The sequence below is a fragment of the Rutilus rutilus genome (assembly GCF_951802725.1).
Source record: "Rutilus rutilus genome assembly, chromosome: 7".
Lineage (NCBI taxonomy): Eukaryota > Metazoa > Chordata > Actinopteri > Cypriniformes > Leuciscidae > Rutilus > Rutilus rutilus.
The window spans coordinates 40,908,934-40,936,884 of record NC_140221.1 but is presented as its reverse complement, the minus strand read 5'-3'; the positions used below and the strand labels follow the sequence as shown (position 1 = coordinate 40,936,884).

Genomic DNA, 27,951 nt, shown 5'->3' with positions numbered 1-27,951 from the left:
AAGACTAGCTAACACACTACGCCTGATACATCACTAAAGTAGCTGCAGTCCCTTCGGAGAGACGTTTTAGAAAACAAAACGACATGACAGCACATCTCTTGACACAAAGCTATCTTTGCCTGTATGGTAGAAGTAACCCTTTTTGCTCTGATCTCGCAGCTTTCCCAAATCCGGTCCTTGGCTATTACGTGGGACGAGGCAAAGCTGGCTTCAGACGAGCGTAAAAAGGCCACTCCTTCGGACGTTGTCATCTAAGTGCAAAATACCATGCTCTGGTTGGTTAGCTAACTGGTCAGATGACCCAGCCCTGTGTCTGGACGGTTCAGTTTTTGATTGAAGGAACGTAAGACAGCCTGGGTGCGTTGTCCCAGAGTGCGACGGTGACTAGGCAGTGGGTGTGGTATGGTACACATTCTTCATCTGGCTATGAGGTCTGGGAATGGGAATGTCCCAAATCGTGTGCCTCTCTCCAGGATGGTGGGGTGGGAGCAAAGGCAAATGGGTGGGAAGATCTGATTGGTGCGGCTTGGTGAAGAAGAGTCGGCCTTTTCTCCCAGTTAGTGCTGCATTTATGAGGTCTGTTTGGTGGGCGGCACATCCAAGTTCCAATACTTTCTCCGTGCTTCCTCCTCTTGACTCGCGCACACACACACACCTAGACTGGATTTGTCAGAGCAAGGGAAAGATCTTTTCGTTGTTTCGGTCACAAAGGAGACAACACCGTTCAAGTATTAGAGGAGGACCTGGCTGAAGGTGATTGGAGGTTCAGGTTGAAGTGGTTGGAGATGAGTGGCTGAGGGACCGGGGTGATCTGTGCTCTTATAGACTGCAGCCCAGCTCTGGGCTCTTCTCCTGAGGGTTGGCGAGGCGACGGAGACTGGCACTGGAATAGCCTTCATCACTGCAGCTGCTGCGCAAGCTCCCCCGCTCGTCCGAGTCGCTTACGCTGCTGGTGCTCCACTCCAGGTCTCCCAGCAGATAGTCTGTCCCTTCCACGTCAACATCCACCTCTTCTGCAAAGCAAACACAGGAAAAAAAATTCTTAGGATTCTTTGGCAGATATTCTTTCTTTATCCTTTCTATGTCTGCAGTGCAAATTATGAATAAAACAATTGTGGTTAGATATTTTAATCAACAGCCCTAATAAAACGGTTATCAAATAATAATTAAGTCTTTTGTTTTGATTGCAATTATTTTGCGAGTATCAGTGGTCTGGAGTGGACTGGGGGACCGCTGGAGGCACGGAGAGTCAGTTTTCTGTTCTGTTTCGTGTGAAGAATCTGGGTAATTTGTAAGTGTTCTTCATTATGTAAAACCAATAAAAAACTCCTGATCATGGGGAAAAAAACCCTATAAAAACTGGTAGAGCATGGTGCTAAATAAATAAATGCAAAAGTGTCTCCCAAATGGCAGCAACAACAACAAAATCGATAATAATCAATGAAAATCTACACAATTTAATAATAAGTTGGGTCTATGCACCATGCGCAGGGATGTGCTATAAGTGACTTTACTATACAATAGTGGAAAAAATGCATTTCCAAAGGTGTTGAAATCCAAGCAAAAGATAATTTATAATAGATCATTATATATTATATTATAATACAATTTATATTTAATATTCTTAGGATTGTTTGCCATATATTTCTTCTTTGTCTGTAGTTAATTGCAGAGTGAAACAGAAAAAATATGAAACTCTTCAAAAACTAAAAAAAATTATGAGATTAATTGTGATTAGATATTTGAATCAAAAGCCCTAATAAAGCTGATGGTATTTTATTGGTCCAGTAAAATACAGAAAATAAAATTGGTCTTTTTATGGTTAATGGATTATAACAATTGTTGTTATGCAGCTTTAGGCTAAAGGTAAAGGTAAAAACACAAGATATTTTGCTCAGACAATAACACAAACCACAAAGATTTGATGGATGATGTTAACACAGATGTCTGACAGTATGCCTACATTGCAAGCAAGTGGTTTGACAAGACAACCAAGATTGATCACGTTATAATCAATGAAGCAGTCAACAGTGCACACTAACATAAAGGGAGCACTCTAGTTTTTTCTCTGTGTCGTTTAGTTTGCCTAACATTCATATTAACATCATCTGCCAAACTTTCCTTGATAATGCTTGTCTTGTGTCACACACTCACCCAGTTTTATGCAGCATTTGTTCCTTTAGATGTTAAAAAATCTATTCACATGCGCATAAATTATAATTACGTGAAAATTGCATGGCGTGAGCTGTAATTTCCTTTAAGACCCGTTTTCCATCGATAGTTTATTAAGGTTATAGCATTTTCATGTGTATTTTGAAGTGCGCTACGTTTAGTAAATCTGGCCCATTATCTCCATGGCAACATTCCAATTTAGGTGTTAAAGCATTCATTGTGGTGCTGCGTGCTACAGTCGATCTATGTGCCATCTGTTTGTAGGACAGGCCACAGCATATACAAAATAAACTCCCCAAGATTATTATTTGTCTGAATTCTGAGAAAAAAACATGTGAGCTTCCTGTGTGATCATCAAACTTCCACCGTGTGTCCGCAAGTGAACCTGAATCTTGTGTGTGACGGTGTATGGGAGTCTGTAGATGTCTGTAGATGACTAACCGGTTCTAGGTAGAAGCATTACCACTAAAAAACCTTTTACAAGAAAAAGCTTCTGGGTATTTTTTAAAAAGCGTTCTTAGAAGCCTCGGATGGATCTTACCTATTTGACCCTGTTGTGTTCAAGGTAAATAATGCATGTATGACAATGTGACATGCATAAAAGCAAGATTTTAAATGATTAAAAGGAACACAATTTCTACTTCTCGGCTTCTTTTTAATGTGTACTAAATGAGCAGTACAAGTTTCGACGTGTTGCAAACGCAAACAGTTCAGCTCCCTTGTTTGTTCTATAGCTTTACATTCACCATCCATCCACATTTGTTTGACTTTCTGTGTAGTCTATAGCCAATTTCCTCATCTGTATTCGTGTTTGCTTTGTTATTAAACCTAATATTTTACATTTAACTTACATTTGCATTTGCAAACTGAATGCACTGTGCTGTGTCCTACTGATTGCACTGTATCATCTTATTTATTTATTTATTTTCTTCTCTTTTATTATTTCCTTTTAAAACATTTTACTTTAGATTAGGTCACAGAAAATCAGAAATTGTCATTAAGTGCTTTAAGCCAACCTTTATTGGACATTTATTGCATTAGTAACGAGAGTTTCTTAAAATGTTTATGTAAAGTACCATTGTGTATGAAATAAACTCACCTTGCCTAATATTTCAGAATATGGCAGGTGGAACATGTGACATTCTGTAATGATTTGCAATTGCAACTTTTTTCATCATGCTCAGGTAACAAAAGGTGCACCCACATCTGCCATAAAAATGCACATATAACAACCAGACCATTTAGTATTTTGCCATTTTGAATCTGGCCACTGAAAATCCAATATTGGTTGACCACTACAAAGAATGAAATCATGAGGAAAAATATATTAAAATGCCTTAAATCACAGTCTTATATCTAATGTTTAAAGGGTTAGTTCAACCAAAAATGGAAAAAATAAATAAATCTGTTAATCATATAAAGCGATCGTGTCTCTTCAGAAAATGTGTACTAAACCGCTCAATTCATGTGGATTAGTTTTACAATCTCTTTATGAACATTTTGAAGCGTCATAGTGGTAATTGAGTAGCTGTCAATAGAGGGACAGGAAGCTCTCAGATTTTTATAAAAAAAATCTGAATTTGTGTTTAAAAGATGAACGAAAGTCTTACAGGTCTGGAACGACATGAGGGTGAGTAAATGATGACAAAATTGCATTTTTGGGACAGTCATGTGTACCGCTCATACATCTTTTTTTTTCTAGGTAGAATATGGCAAGTCTTTTAGGCCCTGTTTTCACCTGGTATTAAGATATGTTTTGGTCGAGTTGTGCTTGGATGGGTTTTTGTTTTCACACTTGGATTGATTCTTTGGTTCAAACTAGAGTTTGACTCACAAATCAAATTCATGGGCTACTGTTATCTGGGATTTAATACTGTTTGTGTTCCAGCCCAAATTCTTAATCATTAAGCTACCAAAACCCATACATGAATGTATGTGTCTGGCTGTGCTAGATTAAATATATTTTTTTGTTAGTTTTATTCATACAAATAGTGGAGAGAAATGTGTGAACAGTCATCAGCTGGATTGGAACATGCATGCTAAACGTTATCTGAAAATGTTTGATGCTTCTAAGACTATGTTCACAGTCAGCCCATTTCTGATTATTTGTGAATCCAATTGGATTCTGATCTAAATTATCCACATTGTCCACACTGTGCATTGCAACTGTTCAGATCCAATTTGTGTGTCCCGTGGTGCTCTTTCATTTTACAGAATATCTGTGTTGGCTTATGTTTTCTATGGCAATTACATTGTGTTGGTATGGACTAGGCTTGGGCGGTATTCGAATTTTGAAACCGTCAAACCGCCTCCCTATTTTACCGGGGTATATGGTATTACCGTGACTAATTAAAAATTATGACATAATGGGCTCAGACGGCGTCACCAAACTGTTGGCTTGTGCCTACACCGTTCAGAAACTGAATGCCAGATCGGGCAAAAAAACAACAACAAAAAAATCAAGCCCAACCCCTGCACGTTGTGTCTGAGTCCGGCCGACGCATTAACTGTTATTATGAGCCGGAGCCCACCATTATTCAACATAATATCTGTGTGCGTGCAACAAGCAAGAAGTGCCTTTGTAATCCGGTGACGCGTGTCCATTGATTTTTATTAATAAAACTTTTCTGCAAAGATGGAAGTTGACGATCGCCATCTCTGTAGTGAACGCGCCTATAGAGAGAAGTGCACATCATTACACAATCAGAGAGTGGCCTTTTTCTTTTCGTTTTGAATTGTTTCGTTTAAAGAAATTGACGATCGGCATCTCGAACGCTATAGAGAGAAATGCACATCATGGATTACAGAGAGTAGGCTAGTCTATTTATTTTCGTTTTGAATGGTTTCGTTTAATGAAATTGACGATCGCATCTCCGTATGAACGCGCCTAGAGAGAAATGCACATCGTGGATTACTTAGCCTAATCAGTGAGTAGCCTATTTCTTTCGTTTTGAATTGTTACATTTAAAGAAATTGACGATCGCCATCACTGTAGTGAACGCTATAGAGAGAAATGCACACCATTGATTAATCAGACTATATTTCTTTTCGTTTTGAATTGTTTCGTTTAATGAAATTGACGATCGCATCTCTGTATGAACGAGAGAAATGCACATCATGGATTACTTAGCCTAATCAGTGAGTTGCCTATTTCTTTCGTTTTTAATTGTTTCGTTTAAAGAAATTTCAAGCTTTATTTATTTGTCATGTCTGTGAGACATAGCCTTTTTTATGAGATTTCAATGCAAGTGACAGCGGCATGCCCATCATGTCATGATTAGCCTATATTAAATCCAGGCAATATTGGTTGATGAAAATTTTATAAAAATTTAGATACAATTTATACAAAACGAAATTCGTTTTAAAGAGGCCTTTTACAAAACTAAATTTATTGAAGTGGTCAAATCGTCTGACTCCCGATGCATCCCATCTTATTTGTGCTGTTCACTTTTCATAATCAACAAAGATGGAAAAAATAACATTATAATATTTTAACAAATACGAAACTTAATGCGCTTTTGTATCCTGGCAGCAGTGAGTGGGGTTTTTTTCCGAGATGCGACGTTAGAGGTGTTTACATCTCTCGCGGTCACCTTTTTATTGCACAATTTACAAATTGCCTCGTCAGTATTTACCGCCTCTCCCTTCTCATTCGGTTGGAACCAGAAATATTGCCAAACTGCAACCACACATAAGCATTTTTTAGGCAATAAATAAATTATATATATTATAGGCTATATAAGTGCCGGTAATGACGGTATTGAAACTGATACCGGTGCTATTTTAAGATCCCGCGGTATCCGATATTACCGTAATACCGCCCAACCCTAGTATGGACGGGTTTGACTGGTTTGAAATGTTGCCTAACAATATGACGATGTAAAGCTGCAGCGCTGGGCTACTGCATCTAATGAAGAAATATAGGAGGCTGGCACGCACGGCTTTATTTTGCGCTGTCGTCTCCGTCACACAGTAAAAGAAGTGAAAACACCTCATCGCTGGACCACGAGATGTCTCCATTATATTATAATTTTCTGTGCGACCTGCACATCAACAACAATGCAACACAACCCTGCTTCTGCAACGACATCTGACGCATTTACATTTTATATGCGTGAGACAGTGAAATGCAGGCTAGCTATGTGAAATCCGGTCAGACTGATACAGACTTCCAGAAATAAGATTTGAGTTGGATTTCAAATAACATAATGTTGCTTGAAATCGGATTTCATGTGATTTTCTTGCCGTTCACACTTGCTAAATATAATCGGATATGAAAAAAAAATTGGATTTGGACTTACAGTGTGAACAAGGCTTAAGACTTAAATACTCTTGTTGACCATAACCGTGAGTATATACCTTGGTCGGAGTCGGATTTGTCGGAAGAGATGGTGGATCCCATGCTGTCCATACGTGTGCGCTCCACACCCAGCTGCTCCAGGCGTCTGCGCAGGTGCCTTTGTTCTCTTTGCAGCTGGTCTATAGCGTGCTGGGCCTTCCGCTCGCCATCTTCCAACCTCTGCAAAGACACAAATGTGCTCAAGTCTTATTGTAAAAAAGATAGTACTGCCAACAAGCCGATTTACATACACGTGTGACTGCGCATCAGTTCAATTCTGTATTTACACGTTTGAGGTCAGTAAGATAATACGTTTATTCAGAAGTTAAAGCAATTGAATTGATCAAAAGTGACATTAAAGACATTTATATTACAAAAGATTGAATAATGTAACTATTGTTACTGTATTTTTTATCAAATAAATGCAGCCTCGGTGAGCACAAGACTTTCTTCAATAAACAATTAAAAATCTTACTGACCCAAAAGTTCTGAACGGTACTGCATGCATCAGACTTCTAAAAAACATATAGTAATGAACTAACCTACTTTGTGTGCGTGTAAGAATTGTTGGTAACGGTAACAATAGTTAATGCATTAACATTAACAATGAGCATTGCATAGTTTCTGGATTGACAACCGTATTTAAATGCACAACTGAATCTAATTGACAGCGATAACCATAGCAATGGATGGAACAAAATATGATACTGTATGTCAAATACATCTGCTACTTTTTCTATGTAATGTGTTATTTTGTGGGTCATTTTATTACTAACTTTTCAAATCAGTCACTTAGTGATTTTTTTACATCTAAATTTACAGATTTTTAAATATAAATTAGTTCTAAGCACTTTGTTTTGTGATCTGTCCTGAAAGTGAGTATTTATTATTTCTTCTGTTTATTATATCTGTTTCTTTGCATTTATTTTGGATTTATTGTCAGTACTGTGTTCGCAGTTCACATGGGTAGGGTACTTCGTACTGTGTATGTGGATGACTGTGTTCGTCCGCCACCACCAAAGACCCTTTTTGACCCAGGAAAACCCTGTTAAGCTTTGGGGGCTAAAGCTCACAGGACGTTTTAAGCACTTCAGGGTCATGCCTAACAACAACACCACTTAACTGTGGTAAAATCTCAGTGCCTTGTGACTTGCTGCTTTAATATCAGATCATTGCATTTTGGTCTTCGGAGAATCGTCTTTTGCTTTTATGCACAATATGAATTGCCAAGGGGATGTTGGCACATACCTTGATGTGTTCCTTAGCCCTCATAAGTAGGCTGAGGGTTGTGTGCCTGTTTGAGTCTGGTCCTAAGGGCACGAGGGATTTCAAGCGTTCCAAACACAGTCTTAAATGTGCCCTCCTGGGTGGTTGACGTGAGGAAAAGAGAGAAAGAGAGTTAGTCATAAAAGCAGTGCAACTACAATACATTCAATAAGCAGTAGCAAACAACGTGAATCATAAAAATAGGAAGAATGTGACTGCGATCTGCAAAGTTAACACCTTTCAGTTTGTTTCTCACATAATAGTATCTTAAGAGTTCAAAAGACTAGGAATATAGTGCATGATTCATATCGACTAGTTTTATCATACTTCTATGTCATTTTTGAAGCTTGAATGCTTTAGTTCCTGTTCATTATAACTGCATGGGGGCAAAAAACAAGCACAAACTAATTCTTCCAAAAATCTGTTACACATAAGAAAACGTCATACAGATTTTGGGGAAAAAATGTTGGATGAACTATTATGCTTTTTACATTTTCAACTTTGTTTAGTGTGTAATGTTGCTGTTTAAGTATCAAAAAGACCTGCAAAGCACAATGTTCACTACAAAGGGAGTTATTCTCTATATCAGAAAGCACTGTTTCTGAACTCCCTGAAACGCCTTGATTGCAGTCATGAGTTTTCTTCCAGGAATGTTCACGTCACAATATTCTTCATTTAAATAATTCCTGCCCAAGGCATATGGACAAAAAAAGGGGGGTGGGGTGGTGGTTGCGAGGCCTAGTTTAGTTGCGTTTGTAACGTGTTCGAACTCGCAGTTATGGTGAGGGACGAGACATTTCTGCAACGCTTGACCAATCAAAACACACCTGTCCAGCCGACCAATCAGAGCACAATGTGCTTTTCTGAAGGAGGGGCTTCATAGAGACCGGAACTAAACAGAGCGTTACTGACAGACTGGGAGGAGAGGTGCTGCAACAATGTAAAATATGTGAAAATTAATGTGTTTTTTGAACATTGAAGCATGCAAACCTATTCAAGTAGACCCAAGTCTATTCAAATAAAAAAAGTGTTCAATAGGTCCTCTTTAATAATGTGAAATGCCTAAGATGCCAGTAAATAAGCCAATGAATATAACATCAATACATTATTATTCTGTCATTCACATTTAATGGTACGAATCCAACAAATAAACCTGTTATTTAAATAAGGATCATTAAGTTCATTCCTCCAAACGCTTCTCTAACTTCCTCTCCTGTGCGTGCCAAAGGGATTCACAGCTGCTGGGGTGTGGTGATGATAGGTGCCAGTGGCCACATGACCTATTATACAACCTGCCAGAAACTGCAGACTGCTTTGCTTTCCTGCTGTATTTGTATGGAGGCGTGGGTCACAACCCAACTATTTTACTGCTGCTGCTCAGCGGCTGCGTATGAACGTCTGCATGTTAGCAATGCGTGTTCTGCCAACAGATAAGTGTGTACGTGCTGGCTGTGGGCAGCTCTTTCTAAGCTACTGTAGTTAAGCATGTAATCATTTAAATATAGAAAATGAGGATGTAAAATGAAAGGTGTCATTTTGCAATATGCAAATGTTGAGAAGATCACACAAATTGTGTGGTCACAAACAAATTACTGTGAAAAAAAAACTAAAATACTATTCCTACCTTGTAGCAACAAGATTCATAACTAACTACAAAAAAATTATAATTCCAGCTGTACAGAAATACACACTAAAATACACGATAATACAGTGGAAAAAAGCTTTGCAACTGTTGCTGCAAAATTTGTTATTAATATATCTAATATTTACAAAAATATGAATAATAACTAAATAACTTGCTTTTTATAATTTACTAACATAAAATTCATATCTCAAAACTAAATGTAAAAATAATTTGAATTAAAAAAAGCGTCTGCTAAATGACTAAATGTAAATGTAAATGTAAAAATAAAATAAATCTGGTAAACACATTAATATGAAATAGTGGCCAATTGTGTTTCTCTTAAATGTTGCTGCTGCAGTTCAAGACCAGTTTAATGCAAATTATTAAAAAGAATGTGCAAACACAGGGTAAATAAGAGCAATATCATAATGCCAAAGTTCAGGTTGTGTGTACACCTGCCTCTCCAGCAACACGCGTACACATAAACATGCGCTGGAGAACACACCCAGACAAAGGGTAATGTTTGCATACAGTGCGAGGTTAAGTGGTCCGAAGGTCGGGAATGCTATTACATAACTTCAGAATTTGCCACCAAAGTGGTGACATAACCTTGGTGTTTGTTAAATACTTTGTGTGCCGTCCACCATTTACACACAATGGGTGTTGATGTCACAGGGTCACTTCATAATACGTGCAGATTTGTTTCTCTTTCTCAACCGTTTTCTCTCTTCGTACACTACTGTTTCAAATTTTAGGGTATACTATATATATATAGTATTTTTTTTTTTTTAAGAAATCAATACTTTTATTTAGCATGGAAGCATTAAACTTAGAATTTTCTGTTAATCAAAGAATCCTGAAAATTTCACAAAAATATTAGGTGTTTTCAAAAACTGTTTTCAACATTGGCAATAAGAAACATTTCTTGAGCACCAAATCAGCCTATTTCTGAAGGGAATCAGAATGATTTCTGAAGGGTCATGTGACACTGAAGACTGGAGTAATGATGCTGAAAATTCAGCTATATTGCTGCATTTTTGATCAAATAAATAATGCATTGGCGAGCATAACATTTTTCTTTTTAAATCTTAGCGACCCCAAGCTTTTAAACGTTATTGTACATGGAACAGGATATTCCCAGTCCTCAGTCATGCTGTGTCCCTATACAAAAAAGACCACCCCAGTTCTGTGGGACACCATATATCTGTTCTACCATGATCCTTTAAACAGGTCAGCCTCTATCTATTCGAGCCATATGACTTTTAGCATAAATCACCATCCTCTCCCAGCCTTTGACTTCTGACCTCTCAGTAATAGTATTAACCCCACTAGAGAACAGTACATGCCAATGCATGTGTGGTGGCCTGGAGCTCAGGTTACAGATTTAAACTCTCTCTCAAGACAAATAGGCCACTGGTATGCGATGTCCATCTTGAGAACAAACACACTGCCTCGCAGGCAAATTTAACCTGTGCTTATGTTTGAGATGGTGTGTGTCTGCTATTGTGGCTCCTGTTGACATTGGCTCCAAAGAACATTGTTAGCAGCAGTTGTTTGCATATTCTCTTAGGCAACCCTGCACTGTTAAACAAACAAACAAAAAAGTTCACTCTGCCTATAGGGTGAGTGTGTATGACATTTAGCCCATAACTGGTGCAGGGTGAAAATGCATGCCATGTGTGATATTGAGGTCACTGGGACAACTGTAACAGTTTTACATGATACAGGTGTGTGACATTTTATAAGACAGGGGCATTTCAGGTGAGATTTTAACTTCCACAACAGATTTTTTTAATTCAAATGACACAATGCTAAACTATGAGCCAGGTGCAAACAAAACTTTTCACAAACATTTAGAGATTTTCACTTGGTGGACAATAACACGGATAAAAAAAAGAAAGAAAGTAAAAACATAAAAAAAATAAAAATAATGAAATTCATATTCAGGGAAATCATATAATCATATATCACTAACCCATGAAATGGATCTGGTACAACAGTGGTCAAAAATTGGGGTCAGTAAGATTTTTTTATGCTTTCTTTTATGCTCCCCAAGTCTGTTTATTTGATCAATAATACAGTAAAAATAGTTATACTGTGAAATATTATTACAATTTAAAATAACTTTTCTATTTGAATATATTTTAAAATGTAATTTATTCCTGTGATTAAAAAGCTGAATTTTCAGGAGCCATTACATGATCCTTTAATATGCTGCTTTGGTGCTCAAGAAACAGTTCTTATTAAAATCAATGTTGAAAATGGTTGTGTTGCCTTAATATTTTTGTGGAAACCATGATACATTTTTTCCCCCAGGATTTTTTAGATGAAGAACAAAGGAACAGCATTTATTTGAAACAAAAATCTTTTGTAACATTATGTCTTTACTGTCACTTTTCATCATTTTAACGCACCCTTGCTGAATTAATGTATTCATTTTGAACAGTAATATATATCTGCTAACCAATCACAGTACTGACTTGGCAGTCGAACTGACTATGTTACAACATAAGCTGTCCAGAAATATTCATACACTGTAAAAAATTATAGTGATTTTAATGGTAAAAGACTGTAAAAATGCTAGGGTGATGGATTCCGTACTATATACGGTAAATAACTGTAATAGATCTTACCGTACATTTAGTTACATTACGGTAAAATACCATTAAATTTAACGTTTTTGGAAGTGAAAAAGAACAAAGTCATTGTATAATTTACAGTGAAAAAACATAATTTGACATTCCCAGAATTCCCTGCATGACACTTTACATTTGATGTATTTTCATTGAAATAACTGTTTCTTCTTAATTTTTTTAAATCAGTTATGCACATTAGGGTTTTTTTTTATGTCGTGTTACCTTGATGGTGTTTAGTGTTTGTGTGAATAACACTGTGCACCTTCTATATATTAGTATTTACCTTTTCTTTTGTAGGAAAGCTGCTTGTGATGAGCTTTGATTCATCATTTGACTTTCTCATCCCCACCTGTTTTTGGTGGTTGTTAGTGTATTACAAAAGGTACAAAACAGATATTAAAACGTCAATAGGTTGGTAAATTAACATTATATCAGTTAATGAATACGTCTTTTTTACTGTAAATTTAAGTAAAATCTGTAAAACCTAAAATGTTGCTACTGTATTTTTTTATGGTAAATTTCTGGAAACCACAGTTTTTTTGTTTTTTTTTACAGTGTAGCACATTGTGGTCTTCATTTATAAGTTTTACTTCTAGTTATTCTTTACTTGTAGACAACATATCTAAACATCCAAGTAATTTAACTCAGCTTATTTACAGCATCACAAACTGGATTTGATGTAATGACAAATTAATTCATAGTAATAAATTCACAGATACATGAAAAAAAAAATGAAAAAAAAAAGAAAATCATTATAGCTTACGGCCGTACCACCCTGATCTCGTCCGATCTTGCAGGGTTGGGCCTGGTTAGTACTTCGATGGGAGAAATAAAATAAAAGTAAGAGAGAAACAGTGGGAATGGAATCAGGAAAGAGCCAGATTCAAACTTGCATTTTCCGCACAAGTGCCAGGGCTTAATGTCGAAATAACATGCGCTAACTGCTCAGCTAAATTCCTACCCTTGTTATATTTTTTTTAACCAGAGAGGTTCACGGACACATGAATCATCACAACACAGCTGTGCTGGTTTCACATCAGACATGCTGGCCATTTATTCAAATCTGCATCACAAATGCACTCCCACTTGAGTTGCTTTATGAATATCAGCCCATTCTCCATTTTGAGCCAGTGTGAAACAAAAGCAGTGACGTGGGGAGCCTCGTTTTCCTTCTATGGATTTCTAAACAGTAGATGAAAGCCGCTCTTCAGAAATGAATAGCGGATCAGTTGTCTGCAGCACTATGACCTCAGAGCTTTGGTCTGATCTGATGTATACAGAGACAGACACACTTTCCTAGGCAAGAATGGGAGGGGAGTGTGACTTAAGCTGTGTGCATTGTTAGGAGTGTAAAGTCAAAGTCCAGACACCCTGGTTTTGCTCATTGCTAAGCCTGACGGCATGTATTATTCAAGGCGTTTGGCAAGCTGAGCTCAGAGCTCGGTGTGCACGTGTTACCCAAACCACATCGCGCTGGAGACGTTAAGCCTGGTTCATTAGCGAGATCTTTTGCTTTCAAAATTTCAGGTCACCCATTTATTGAGGGTTTATCTCTAGGGTCAAAGCTGAATGGATATATCAGCTGATTGACTGACCTTAATACTTATCTCTGAGCAATATCTGGGTGCTAGTGGACACACGTGAAAAGAAACGGCTCCAAAAAAGACTGAAATGAGGCATTCGGTCACATTCCCTGGTCGTTTTGCTTTCAATTATAGAGGTTTAATCTTAATCTAATCGGTAAGGATGTAATGAGGTATAATCCTGCAAGCTTACAGATAAGAACTAACAACTGTGACAATAACATGAAGGTTATATGGACATACCTGTTCTTCTCCATCTCGTTGTGTGTAGACCTGCAGAGACGGAAAGGGGGAGATGTTAGGAATCACTGTGTCTTTTTTATTAACATTTACACTTATGCATTTGACAGACTTTTTTAACTAAAGCGACTTGCATTGCATTTTATCAGTTCATGCATTCACTGGGAATCAAACTAATGAGCTAAATTGACTTGAAAATTGAATACTTGAAACCCCTAATCCTAGTATTAAACTTTAGAAAGAAACTTGCCCCACATTGTTTGTGCTACGGACATGAATGATACCTCAAATCATGCAGTTTGTAAAGGAGAGGTGCATTAATACTTTTCTAAATGATCAGACTCACAATTTTTGCCTGGTGGACTATAAAATGAGTGAAAGAATCCAACAGACTGGAATGATATAGAGACTTGAGGGAAGGCTCTTGTAATGTGAACCACCTAGCAACTACACAAAACACCCTAGCAACCATGCAGTAAAGCCCTGGCAACCACCCACAACACCCTAGCATCATATCAGCAGTTTTCTATAGAAAATTGTTAGAATATGTTTATATTCAGACCTTACTTTAAAGGAACACACCGACTTTTTGGGACTTTGGCTTATTCACCGTATCCCCAAGAGTTAGTTAAGTCCATACATACCATTTTCATCTCCGTGCGTGCTGTAACTCTGTCTGACGCACCCACCGCTAGCCTAGCTTAGCACAAAGACTGGAGGTAAACGGCTCCAGCTAGCATACTGCCTAGAGCCCTGCACGGAGCAAAACATCCAGCCCTAACCGAGACCTGGCCCGTGGTGTTCAAGCCCTAATCCGGCCCCAGCCCGAAACCGTCTGCAATTTTTCAGCCCGAACCCGACCTGAGACCAACATCAATATCACTTTAAGCTCTCTCTGACCCGCGCTCTCTGATGCGCGCTGTCTCTGCTAGACGCACACACATACACACACGCTACTAGGTAAAATTTTACAAACATAACTACCACCACCGACAATTATGCCCACAAATATTAATACAGACTGTCCATTACAGAGAAGCATAAGCATGCAGTAGAGATTATATAGCCAAATGTGATCCAGCAGTAAATAAAGATTTACGGCCTACCTTTCTTTGATGTCAAGTAACTTTACTGAAGAACAACGTTTCAAAGAACTCTTCGCCACCTGGCTAACGTTAAATAATAATAAAAATATAATAAAGAAAAAAAAAATATCCGTTGAACTGAGTAGGTTCATTCACTGTTTACTCGCGCTCGTTGTGAAGAAAAAGAATAGCATCCACTGTTGAAGGCTTCAGGCTCGGTAATCAAAACTCTTTCAAAATGCAGCTTTTCCTGAAGTATTGGGAACGTTTAGCAACTCCTTACGCTCCAACTTCTCCCTGATGCTCTGCATGGTCAACTGTCACCTAATGCGTTACTCGCGTGATCGCATATTGCGTTGCATATTTATAATATTATCAATATAACAATATTTCATACAGTAGCCTGCGCTCTGCACGTATATTATGGGCACGATGAAAGGAGAAAAGCTCAATGAGCCCGAGTTCGACCAAAGCCCAATCTGTAAAAAAAATTAATTATGCCCAATAAGTGACAAAATAACGCCAACATTTTCCTATTTACATGTTGTGATTTGTATAGTCACAGCGTGTACAAATAACATGGTCACATATTCTCAGAAGGCGAAGCACTGCTACTTGGGCGGAGTGATTTGCTCACAGCGCCTGAGAAGCCCTGTGGTGAGGAGCAGAGAGTTCGCTCAGAATTGGAGTAAATCACTCCGCAGAAGTAGCAGTGCTTCGCCTTCGGAGAATATAGTTCCCAGTATGTATACGGTTAGAAGATGGTTGTGTCTCATGTGACCTTGTTATTCGTACACACTGTGACTATACAAATCACAACATGTAAATAGGAAAATGTTGGCGTTATTTTGTCACTTATTGGGAGCAGTATGCTAGCTGGAGCCATTTACCTCCAGTCTTTGTGCTAAGCTAGGCTAGCGGTGGGTGCGTCAGACAGAGTTACGGCACGCACAGAGATGAAAAAGGTATGTATGGACTTATCTAACTCTGGGGGATACGGTGAATAAGCTAAAGTCCCAAAAAGTCGGCGTGTTCCTTTAACGAGGCAGTGAGAGAGAGGATATGAAACAGAAAATTAAAGCAAATTTTAAATTAGTTTTAAAAAAAATCTAATTTAAAATATTAAATCAAATGTTTAAGTATATAATAATATAAGAAGAAGATACATATTATATACACTGTCAACTATCAAAGAAAATATTTTGCACTTTTTTTTTAAACAATTTACAATTTGTCAATGTTATTTAACAAAAGGACAATTTAGAAGCCAATTATTGGGGGGGAATGTCTCCATGTTATCACATACTTTAAAAAAAATATATAATTTAAAAAAATAAAATAAAAATAAAAGAACTCCCCTTACAAGGGTATCCTCATATTTGGGGACTCTGAACTAATCGAAAGGCTACGGCTCCAACATCACCTCCATGTTCTTAGGTTTGAAAGGCACACAGAGAGTGTTCTGTGCTCACAGCTGACTTGAATGTTCAGTACAAAGGTGAACTGGTGTGTGTGTGTGTGTACGTGGTGTAAAGGCTATATAGGAACAAACTCCAAGATTTTAAGGGCCCCTGGGCTTGTTTAGTGGATGCAGGAGTTGCCAAAATGCTAATTGCTGATCACAAATGTACTCCGTCCTCTGTGTGTCTCTCTCTCTCTCGCTACGTTTGCAAAATACATAGAGGCTCTTGGCCCCACTTAGCAACAGTAACTAGAAACACAAGCCTGAGACAAAAGACAGCAGTGGGGGGTAGAGTCCTCACACACCATGTGAATGAAGGCTCGCTTCACAGAGGCCATTTCTAGATCAACAGAGAAGTGAAAGAGAGGCAAAGCAGAGGAGAGAAAGATGAGGAAAAAACAAGAGCTCAATAGACAACAAGTCCAATATCTTGCTTTTGCTGCCTTAAAGTCATGACAAACTGGTCAGATTCATGAGATTAGTGCAAATGATTTCCACCACAACATCATAGCTGCCATTGGGAGCTTGTTTTCCATTCAAAATGTGAATGTTGACTACAATTTAGATTATTTGGATTTTACATACAGTTGAAAACATGACACATTTCCAATGGCACCACAAGAATGATAAAACACACCAATTAAGCTTTACTTCAAATAAATGCAGATCTCTTGCTTTTCAATTTACTGTCGTCTTGCTAAAAAGCTTCCTTCTTTCGTTGGGAAGTGGAAAAGAGAAAAATACACTTTTGTTCAACAGTTTGACGTCGGTAAGATTTTTTTTTATGTTTCTGAAAGAAGTCACTTATGCTCACCAAGGTTGCAATTATTTGAGCAAAAATGCTGTAAACACAGTTATATTGTGAAATATTGTTACAATATAAAATGACTTTTCCATTTGAATATATTTTAAAATATTCATTTATTTCTGTGATGAAAGCTGAATTGTCAGCAGCCACGCTAATCTGGTGCTCAGGTGAGATTTCTTATTATCATCAGGATTATTTGATGAATAGAAAGTTCAAAAGAACAGCATTTACTTGAAATAGTCTCGTTTCATTGTAACTTGTAAAATTAGTCAGTCACTTTTGATCAATTTTAATGTGCCCTTGCTGAATAAAAATAGCAATTTCTTAAAAAAATTATAAATAAAAAAATCTTACCGACCCTAAAGTTTAGAACAGTAGTGGAAATAAAAAATTAATAAATATGATATATGTAAGAAATTCCTGCAAAAAAACGTGCAAATCACATCATAATTATGCTAATGATTTCCAAACTGAAAAGTAAGAACTTTCAGTCACACTTTAGATTCGGGTCCAATTCTGACTATTAACTAATTAAAAAGCAGCAATTAGGAGCTTATTGAGGCAAGTAGGTAACTACTTGCCTCAATAAGCTCCTAATTGCTGCTTTTTAATAGTTAGTATGGTACTTGTTAAGTTTAAGTATTGGGTGGCATTAAAGGATGTACAATATAGTCATGCATAATAAGGCATTAATATGTGCTTTATAAGTACTATTAAACAGCCAATACCCTAGTTATATGCATGCAAATAGGCAACTAGTTAATAGTGAGAATTGGACCCTAAACTAAAGTGTTACCGAACCTTTCCAGGAAATTTGAAGGCAGGATTTCTATTCATCAGCAACTCAACACTCTTGCCAAATCAAATTAGTGGACTGGAACTGGTATAAGGTGGACCTTGCACCATTGAATACTACCTGTCCAAGAGCTTACATGAGCACTAGAGCATGGGTCAGGGTTCACTGTAAACGCCACAACCTGCAAAAAGCACTGGGACTCGAAAAGGGAGCTTAGAAGGATCGTATCATCGCTCTCTCATTCATCCATCCTTCAAACTGACCTTATGACCCCTTCTACAGTAACCCTCACTCTAAAAATACCTCCAATGTTGGAGCAGAAGACATCTCATGTCAGAGTCGCACAATAACTGTACCCCTTATGCTACAGACTGTGTGATTTCGGCAATCCTATAAGATCATTACAAATTACACTGTACGACAGGGATCTAATAAACTCGGGTACGACATGTATGTAGACTGTACGTGGTTGACACCTATGGAATCGTAGGCCGATGCACGTTAGTATAGAAGAATAAAATGTCAACACTAGCATGCGCTAGTGGTAAACAAATAGAGTAAGATGAATCACATTTTGTGCGCTGAAGAAAAGAAAAGGAAGCGAAAGAGGAGAATATGGATGCGGTCAAGGCTCGGGAAAAAAGGCCAACAATGGCTAGTCAGTAGGTTGTAGCAGTAAAAACACTGTGAGATGATCATGTAAAATTTCTGACACTGTGAGAGAATTATTGCAGGCGATCTTTGGTCGCAAGACAGTGTAAACTGCCGTCTTTGAACCTCTCTCACTGTACGACTTACAACCACCGTTTAGGAGCCACGACCACAGAAATCGCCACGATTGGACTTCTTTCATCTGGGACAGCCCGGTATCGTACAATGTGTGCCAGGAATTAAAGAAAACTTCAAAACGCTTCTTATCACATTTATTGTTAATGCCCTTTGTCTGGGTAGACACCATATTTAAATTGACAAAGCTGTGAAGGATATACGGACAACAACACTGCATCTACCCTGACTACGGTCCACAATTGCACTTTGAATTTATAAACAAGCTTCCTAACATTAGCGCACCCATGCGAAGAGATCAGCTGATCTGCTCGGCTGGCATCTCGCTCGGGAGGTGGATTTTGTGGGGTCAGTGAAGGGGATCGACAGATACCAGTGACATAACAGCCCGTATCACTGTGTAACGCCAAGTTGACTCCCCTCGTTGCTACTGTCCTTGCCAGACCACCTGTTCCAACACATGAAAGGACAAGCAGTTTCTTACAATATATTTTGTCCGATTAGCTGCATATACATCCAGTTCACCATGTGATGGCCTAAAGGCATAACACTGCATTCGCACTGCAAAGAGTGCATAGTGAATACAAAAAGGACTCGAGTTGAAATATGGCACCAGTGCACACATTCATACAGGAACAAGAGGAGAACCCACGGCTGCTGCTATGTGCATTAGCCCACATACCATCTGAACGTAAGCGAGAGGTAGGAGGAGCTCTGTCATACAGTATATATAATGGGGGTGTTCAAGCTGCTCTGGTTGCCTGGATCGAGGAGAAGAGAAGTGAAGGGGGGGGAGGGGAGAGGAGGAACCAGCCCACCACTCTTACACGAACACAGATCAGGGACACACACTGCCACCCTTCCCCCACGATACATCAGGAAACGCAACCACGGAAGGCTGGAGGGGAAGGCAGGTTTGCAAGGGAGATCCACTATGTAGGAGATCCACCTGACCTACATATAATAAACACAACGTCTTGCACAACACACACTCAAACGTAAATGGCATTCCAGAGATGCTTTTCAGTAGCTCTGTCATCGAATGCACACTCAAAGCTCAAGCGACTTTCCATCCTTCAAGCGGTGAATGGACGGGAGAGCCATCTAATGAGTCAGGCGTGCAGTTGGAGAGATGTGAGGAGTTTATTCAGCGCAGAAACACCGGTTGTGCTCTAGAGCAAAAGCGCTTCATGCATGATGCATTAACACCAGTGCTGGTGTAGTGAATGTAGGTTACTTGCATATTCTGAGGCTGTGCAGATGATTTCTGATGCATTTGGTGCACTAAAACTTCTTGCTATACTAGTTTAATTTTTTTTTAATGTATGCTCAAGTTCACAGCAGCCAGATTACGATCATTTTGCACCCACTTGCTTTCCACCACCTGCTATTCTCAAAGTGCCCTTATTATGGCCCCTAATATTCCCTTTCATGCAGTGTATAATAGAGCTGTTTATGAATGTAAATTTTCTACAAAGTTGTTAAGTCGAAAGTGCACAATAAAGTTATTGTCTCCCAAAAGAAAGAATCGTCTCTGAACCTCCTAAACGAGTAATCCATATTTCGAATCCCACTGCGTTACGTTTCTACGCCTCTAGACAATATGTTTGCATAATGCCTGTCTATGTTGTACGTTGTCCGCCCGCGAACAACTTGACCAGCCCTCAAGCGTCATTACACTGACGACTGCTTCTCAAATCTCGGAGTTCCAACGTGGGATTCGCAAAACGCTTGCTCCTGAAAGATGGGTCAGAACCCAGTTTATTTGGACCAGCTTTCTCCTCAGAATCACAACCTGTAGGTATGAATAATTATTGATGTTTAAGTTTTATTCCGGGTGTTCATAATATGTAGTTTTGTTTTTTATATTGTGTAATTTTCCGGCTAACTGGCTAAATGTTATTACTGTCTTACTGAAATACTTCTGCTAAGCAGGTGTGGGCGACTATTTCCTAAAACTGTGTCTATTAATGCAGATTGACTGTCGTTATTACCACTTTGAATAAAAATAAAGGATGAAGCCAGATTTAATGTTACAACAGTCCTTCACGTTAGTCCTCGGCCAACGTATGCACCATTATTGATACAGTTCCCGCATGTGGACCGCAATATATTAGAAATATACAGATCGGTTTGTTGATGGACATACTCTTGTTAATGCTGATGGTGAGGAATTACAGTTGCATCTCATAATCTCATAATGTACCTCAAAATGAGTAGCGTCTCACTGAGAAACAGGTTCAGGTTGAATGACTAGTTCTTACAATGTTTCATTATCGGACTAGAGCTCGGATTGATATGGTCAAATCAACGTCATCGTTACTGTCTTTACAGTGTGTACAATCGCTGAGGACTGAGGAAGCATCCAGGGCTGAAATTCAGTTATGGTAATGAGCGTTTAGCTAGCAGTGGACCAATCACAACAGACTGGGCCATCTGGCCAATCAGAGCAGAATAGGCTAACGGAAAGGAGGGATTTAGAGAGACTGAATCTTCGGACGAGTTCTTTCAGAATCATTGAAAAATGTGGTGATGTGCAATGTATATTATGAGAAAATGAAAGTGTTTTTTAACTCTTGATGCATGTAAACCTGTTGTAGGAGACCTCTAAAACGAAATAAGGAACCTTTAATATAGCATAACCAGGGCACTTTAAAAGAAATGTAAAAATGTAACATGCATAGCATGCTATATGCAAATAAATGTATTGCAACATGTAATTTCCAGAAATTAAAGACATATTGTCCTGTCTGTAGCAGTTAATGGAAAGGAAACACATCATGGTACCATCATGGTTCTGTTTAAACTGCTGTGCCAAAGAGTGGAACAGGACTACAGCTTTGATACTAATAGCAACAGAAAATGTTGTGGTGAATATTAGCAATAGTCCTTTTTGTCATCCCTCTAAATGATGACGAGTACATCAAAATACAGGCTACAAAAACTGGCCATATTTTGTATATATACATGGTTAAAGTCAGCATGAAATGAAAGTTTCGAGTCTTTGCTTCCCTATTGTGATGTATATTCGAGCAGTATAATCAGCTCCTGGGATGAGAACAAATGTTGGGCGGAACTTGATTTCATCCTTGGGAATTTATTGGATCATAGGAAGTTGGGCGTTGACAACTAAATGGAAGTCAGTTGGGATATTTAGTCCCACCCTCTGCAGAGACACACGTCATGAAGAGAACAGATGTTGTTTGGAGGGGAGGTTATCGTTTTTGATTAATGATTACGAGGCCATGTGAATTAAAAATAAATAAATAATGATATGCACTGATGAATAATTTATAATAAACTGCAGCATTCTTTAAAAAAAAGAATTGTCCATTTTGATTTCATGGTGACTCTACATACTATCGATTTTTTTGTGTGTGAAAGAAATCAATACTTTTATTCAGCAAGAATGCATTAAATTAATTAAATTAATCAAAAGTTATAGTGGAGACTTTTATGTTAAACAAGACTTCTATTTCAAATTAATACTGTTCTTTTTAATTTTCTATTCACCAACGAATTCTGGGGGGGGGGGGGGGGGGGAAATAGCACTGTTTACACAAAAATATTAAGCAGCCAACTGTTTTAAATAACACACACCCCACACACATACACATATATATATATGAAGAGTTCAGATGCAAAAGCCTCTAAGTGCCATCTGAAATTTTCTTCTAGAATGATCATTTTTATTAAGCTCGTATATTTAAGTTCAGTATTTTCACTTAAATAGCAATGAAAATTACCTATTAATTGTCATTTAAGAGAAATTACTCAACTTAAATATACAAGCTTGATAAAAATGACCATTCTAGAAGAAATTTTCAGATGGCACTTAGAGGCTTTTGCATCTGAACTCTTCATATATGTGTATGTGTGTGTGTGTGTGTGTGTGTGTGTGTGTGTGTGTGTGTGTGTGTGTGTGTGTGTGTGTGTGTGTGTCTTGAGCACCAAATCAGCATATTAGAATGATTTCTGAAGGTAATGATGCTGAAAATTCAGCTTTGACATCACAGGAATAAATGATATTTTAGAATATATTAAAATTGAAAACAGTTATTTAAAAATTTTATTTTTAAAAAGAGTTTTCTAACCCCTTATAATATAAGGTGATGGCAACAAACGTTGGGTGATCACTTGTACTCTGCAATGGCATGTCATAATGAGACCTGTTACATTAAAAAGACAGCTCCTACGATTTCTTTATAAACTAAACCAACATTTAAACAACGACTTCCTCTGTACGCACCATAAGGCTGTATATAAATAGCTACAAACCCAGTGCTACCCTTGTTAGGCCTTAATATCCAGTTACAAACCACATAAACATCCAGACACAGATTAGAGTTGGGGACTGTTTTCAGCAGGGTCACACAATAACTAGATTTTTATCCAAGGTCATATTCCTAAAATCCATGATTCAGAAGCAGCAGCTTTAATGACCCTCTGCTGACCTGCTTAAGAGGAACCTTGTAGCCGTGAATCAGTGTGCAGAGTATGACAGCAACATGTGCTGTCAATCAGCTACAGTTAAAATATCTCCCCTTAGTGTAAGAATAAAGTTGATCTGTCCCTAAAGCCCTGCAAACCTTTATCAGACCAGATTCAGAGTAACACCGCATCCTAGCCAATAAGAACATATTTGATGTTTAATATACAGTTGTGTATATGGATCAATGACATTTCACTGTGGGCGGGGCTAATCAATGCAACACCACAAAAAGAGAGTGCAACAGTCAGGTTCTGTAAGTAAAAATCCAATTAATTTTCCATATAGTGGAAATGATTTTGAACAAAAACTTATAAGCCTTTAAAAGAGGACCTACTGTAAGCAACAAGCTTGTTTAACAATGGTATGTTCTTTTGTTAAAGCCATCAACCTGCATTATTTTTATTTATTTTTATAATAATAGCAGAATTCCTGATGAAAAACTACATTACCCATGATTCTGCAAAGAAAATCTCCACATATCAGTAAATCACACCCAAAACTTTAGTGTAGAAAATATATATACACTGCCTGGGCATGTTTATGTTTCTAGCATATTATATGCTTGGAAACAGTTCTTCTAACCCTAACTGATGGAGTGAGTAGCTTTTCACTTCTTAAACCACCATGTAGGAAGACACATCATGGCCATATTCCAGGATAACAATGTCAAGATTCATAAGGCTCAAATTGGTTGGAAGGAGCATGAATATATATATATATATATATATATATATATATATATATATATATATTTTGCAATAAAAAATACATTGTTTTTATATATTATTTAAATTTTCAACTTCTTTAAATCAATATATTTACATTTCGCCATCGTTTTTAATTTTATTATTTCATTTGCAAAGCTTCATGGGATTGTAGTTCCTTCACTCATAAAAGCTGTTAAGTACACAGTCTTTTAGTTTTTGTCTGATTTTTAGATACATTTTTTGCTTCAAGGTCAAACTTTGCAATGATGCTTTTTTCTAAATCACTATGGGAAAAATACTACCAGAAACAAGGCCACCAAAAACGAATGCACTCTATCGAAACCAAACAAAAACTCGTGTCATGGTTGCAGCTGCTTAGATCAAAAACCTGCATTGATATGAAAGATTTATCGCTTGTCACCTTATCAAGTTGCACCAGTTTAGAACATAGTGTAACGGAACATGTTCTAGAACGTGGAGTTTAAGATACACGGCTCACATCATAATGAGAATAGAGTTAAAGTAGGCATAACGCTGAAATACTGATGATGCTCTCCTTACAAGTTTCTCCAATGAAATGGAAGTAGTGACAGGTCTTTTTTTTTTCAGATTATCTGTTGATTGGACTTTGAGATGTGGGCGTTGCACTCAAATGTGGAGGAAAATGAAGGCAAGCCTGTGGGGTTTAAGTGGACTAAGAGAGTCGCCAGAGAGAAGCTCCAGTTATGACATTTTGATTAAACATGATCAGGTTCTGTCATGAACAGTTCTGTCTGATCAGATTCAGAAAATGGGGTGAATTTCATTTCATGCTGACTTCAAAGCATTCATTGTGACCATGTCTGCTATTGGTCTGTCTTTTGATGACTTTTTAAATGTAATTTTAGTTTAACCTCATGCTGATGTGAGCAATTACTGCCAAATTCAATACTAACGAACATAACAAAACAATCCTGAGTTTGAAGAATGGTTCACTACTGATGTAAACATAAAAACAGCATTGCCTGATAATAGGTGGTAAACAAGTCATTTACATTAAACAAAATAGTAATCAGCTCTACTTTGAAAACAATTTAAGGCAACTGATTTCACCCACTGACAGGCGACGGACAGTTCCAGGCCCACTAATCGGATGATGCTGATGAAATCTGAGGTGTTGAGTAGTGAGTGAGTAAATTGTGACTGTGTGACGTGGGTGGTGAGAGTCACAGGGAAAGAATCGAGCAGCATGTGAGTGTACGTCTCTCTCCATGTTGAACGTGGGACGGCGTGTTCTGACTGCATCTGCACGGAGATGAATCAGTGGGTGTGTTTGTGTCACGCACACACACACGGCGCAGATATGTGCATGTCTAATTTAGAAATCACTCGCGAATGATGTGTGTGAATCATATTCATGTTGGTATCCGGAGGGAGAAAAACACACACTGTACATACAGTGCACACTAATAGATCCGTCATGATGCTAATGAAATCATATTCGTTTTCGTAGAAACTAGGTGGAAGTACCTGCTGCTGCAATTTTTCTTGCTTTTGATTTTTCGTTTCAAGCCATCCCTCTCTTTGTTGCTGGTGAAGGGTAACATGGAGGCATAGCCGTGCTCCGCTTCTGCAAATTCAAACAGAGACATTTAGAAGCTCATTAGACCACAAAACACATTGACTACCTGAAAATCAAAGTGATTGATTACAAATATTGATTTTTTTTTTTTTTTTTTTTTTAGGGAGAAAAGTGGTTATTATATAAAACACAATGGGACCATTTCTAGACAAATGTATTGCTTTTGGGTCAATGATGTCATCTGAACTGGAGTAAACCCAGTAGCCAGCCGAACCACAACAGATAGGGGGGAAGGGGGATGCACAGGAAACCCTCCACTGTAAACCAACAGCAGTGCTTGAAAAATGCATTTCACTTCCACATATGCACACAAATATGTCATCAAGCACCATTAAAAATATATAAATATGCCATATACGCTTGGGTTTTTCCCTAGAGAGTGTTAACAACACATTAGTGTCCCCTGTGAAAGACAAGTGTATGGTGACTGACCATCACACAGTCTCAGACAGCTGAAGTGGACACTTCTCGATGTCTTGATCTTCCCCAAATATCATAACAACGGAAAAAACCCATCTGCATATCATGCATTCACTTCTAATAAATAGGTCGAAGCACCATTTTTCTCTATTTAGCAAACAAGCACCTTAGCAACAGTGTCAGGATTCATTTGCATGCCAAAATATAATGATATATGTGTATGTATGCGTGCATGCATATGTATATGTATATATATATGTATGTATGTATGTATGTATGTATGTATATATATATATATATATATATATATATATATATATATATCATATTACGTCACTTTACCTCTTTCTCTTCGATCAAGGTATTCAGCTGCTTCGATCAACATCTGCAGTTTCTCAATAGCCGTCATTTTAAGCAATAAACAACGATAAAAAACGACAATCCGGGTCAGAAATAAACGAGGAAAAAAACAAAACAAGCTGCAGCCTTTCGTTCCTTCACGGTTCTTCTTCCTCCAGCGTTTAGAGTAAAAAAAAATCCAGTCAGACGAATTTACAAAATGTTTTTGTACAAGGCAGCGAGGGAAATGTTTAGATATGGGGCTTGTTGATAAAATGTGCGGAAAAAAATGAAGAGAAAGAAAAAACTAACACAAATAAACACGCTGGTTTCCGAATAGCTGGATGATAAAAACCGAATAAAAATGTCCCTCAGCTGCCAAAAAATAACTAAATTAACTAGTCCTGTTCATATTAAACGAGACATTGGACATTAAATGTTAAAACTGTGAGAACACGACACGAACAACAACAACAACAACAAAAAACCTTCCAGGTTTGCAAAATCTGATAACTCTTCCTGAAAGCATGTAAGTGGTGACACTCAGGAAGGTCTAAAGACTTTTATAGATGAGCTGAAAAAGATAAGAGCTTTAGTTCTGCACTTGGTCAATTTTTAGGCTCTGATACTGACAGCAAACGCTGCTAACTAGAGACCATCGCTGAGTCTGGAAAAAATTGGCAAAAAATACTGGACTGACAGCTCGGTCAGGGCACTGGTTGCCAGATTGTATAAACTGACACTCACAAAAAAAGTGTATTTGCGCAGCTGGTGATATTATTTTTTGTTAATAATCTTTGAGCTTTGGTGCTGGTTGGAAAACAAACAGCGTTTCCTTGTTGTTGTTGTTGTTGTTAAAAAAAGAAGACAATTTAGATATGTCTGTCCAGCGAGGTGGTAGGCAATATTATGTTGTATAATAAAAAAGGAAAAAATCGTTGAAAAAGAAATGTGCTGAAAAGAGGCTTTAAAATAAAATAAACGGCCTCGAAAAGTCCAAACAATCGCTGGTTTCGATATTTCAAGCGTGACAGACGATCTGGCTACTTATTAAACAGCTCTAGTTGCACATGCTAAGCTGTGGCTGTGTGCAACTGAGGAAAATTAATCAAAAATAGGACAAAAACACACAGCTAGCGAAACCATAACGTCGTTGAGCCAGGCAGATGAGATGTTTGCTAGCTGCTGTCATGTTACTGTGTATGCCTGTCAGCAGTTCTGGGGAACAAGCGATACTATTGGATGGACGATACAGGAAGCGATCATCTCATTGGATGCGTTTGCCGTCAATCTAAATGCTCGTGTCTAGAGAGGGCCAATGGCTGAGGTGCATTATAAAACGTGAATATATGACTGCTGTAATGCGATTCCGCAAGATAATGGTGCAACTAAGCATCACTGTAGCGCCATTTTGGAGCGAAGGTACAACCTGTGCCGTAGTATTCTGGCATTTGCTCCTGAGCCAAAATGGATTATGCAAATCGTGTACTGTTGTTATGCTATGATTGGCTGGACAGTCACAGCACTGTCGCCTGTGATTGGACGCCTTTCAAATGTTCCGGAACTCATAACAGA

At 38.0% G+C, this 27,951-nt stretch overlaps 1 protein-coding gene across 1 annotated transcript; it reads right to left on the bottom strand.

The window, feature by feature from the left end:
- mxd1 (MAX dimerization protein 1) lies at window positions 1–27,584 on the bottom strand. Its single transcript, XM_084413452.1, has 6 exons — window positions 26,380–27,584; window positions 25,506–25,605; window positions 13,864–13,893; window positions 7,760–7,874; window positions 6,532–6,691; window positions 1–1,013 (listed from the first exon to the last, which is right to left on the bottom strand). The coding sequence occupies exons 1-6, from the start codon at window positions 26,444–26,446 to the stop codon at window positions 820–822; spliced, it is 666 nt and encodes a 221-aa protein (XP_084269578.1). The 5' UTR covers window positions 26,447–27,584; the 3' UTR covers window positions 1–819.
- Window positions 27,585–27,951: the final 367 nt, after the last annotated feature.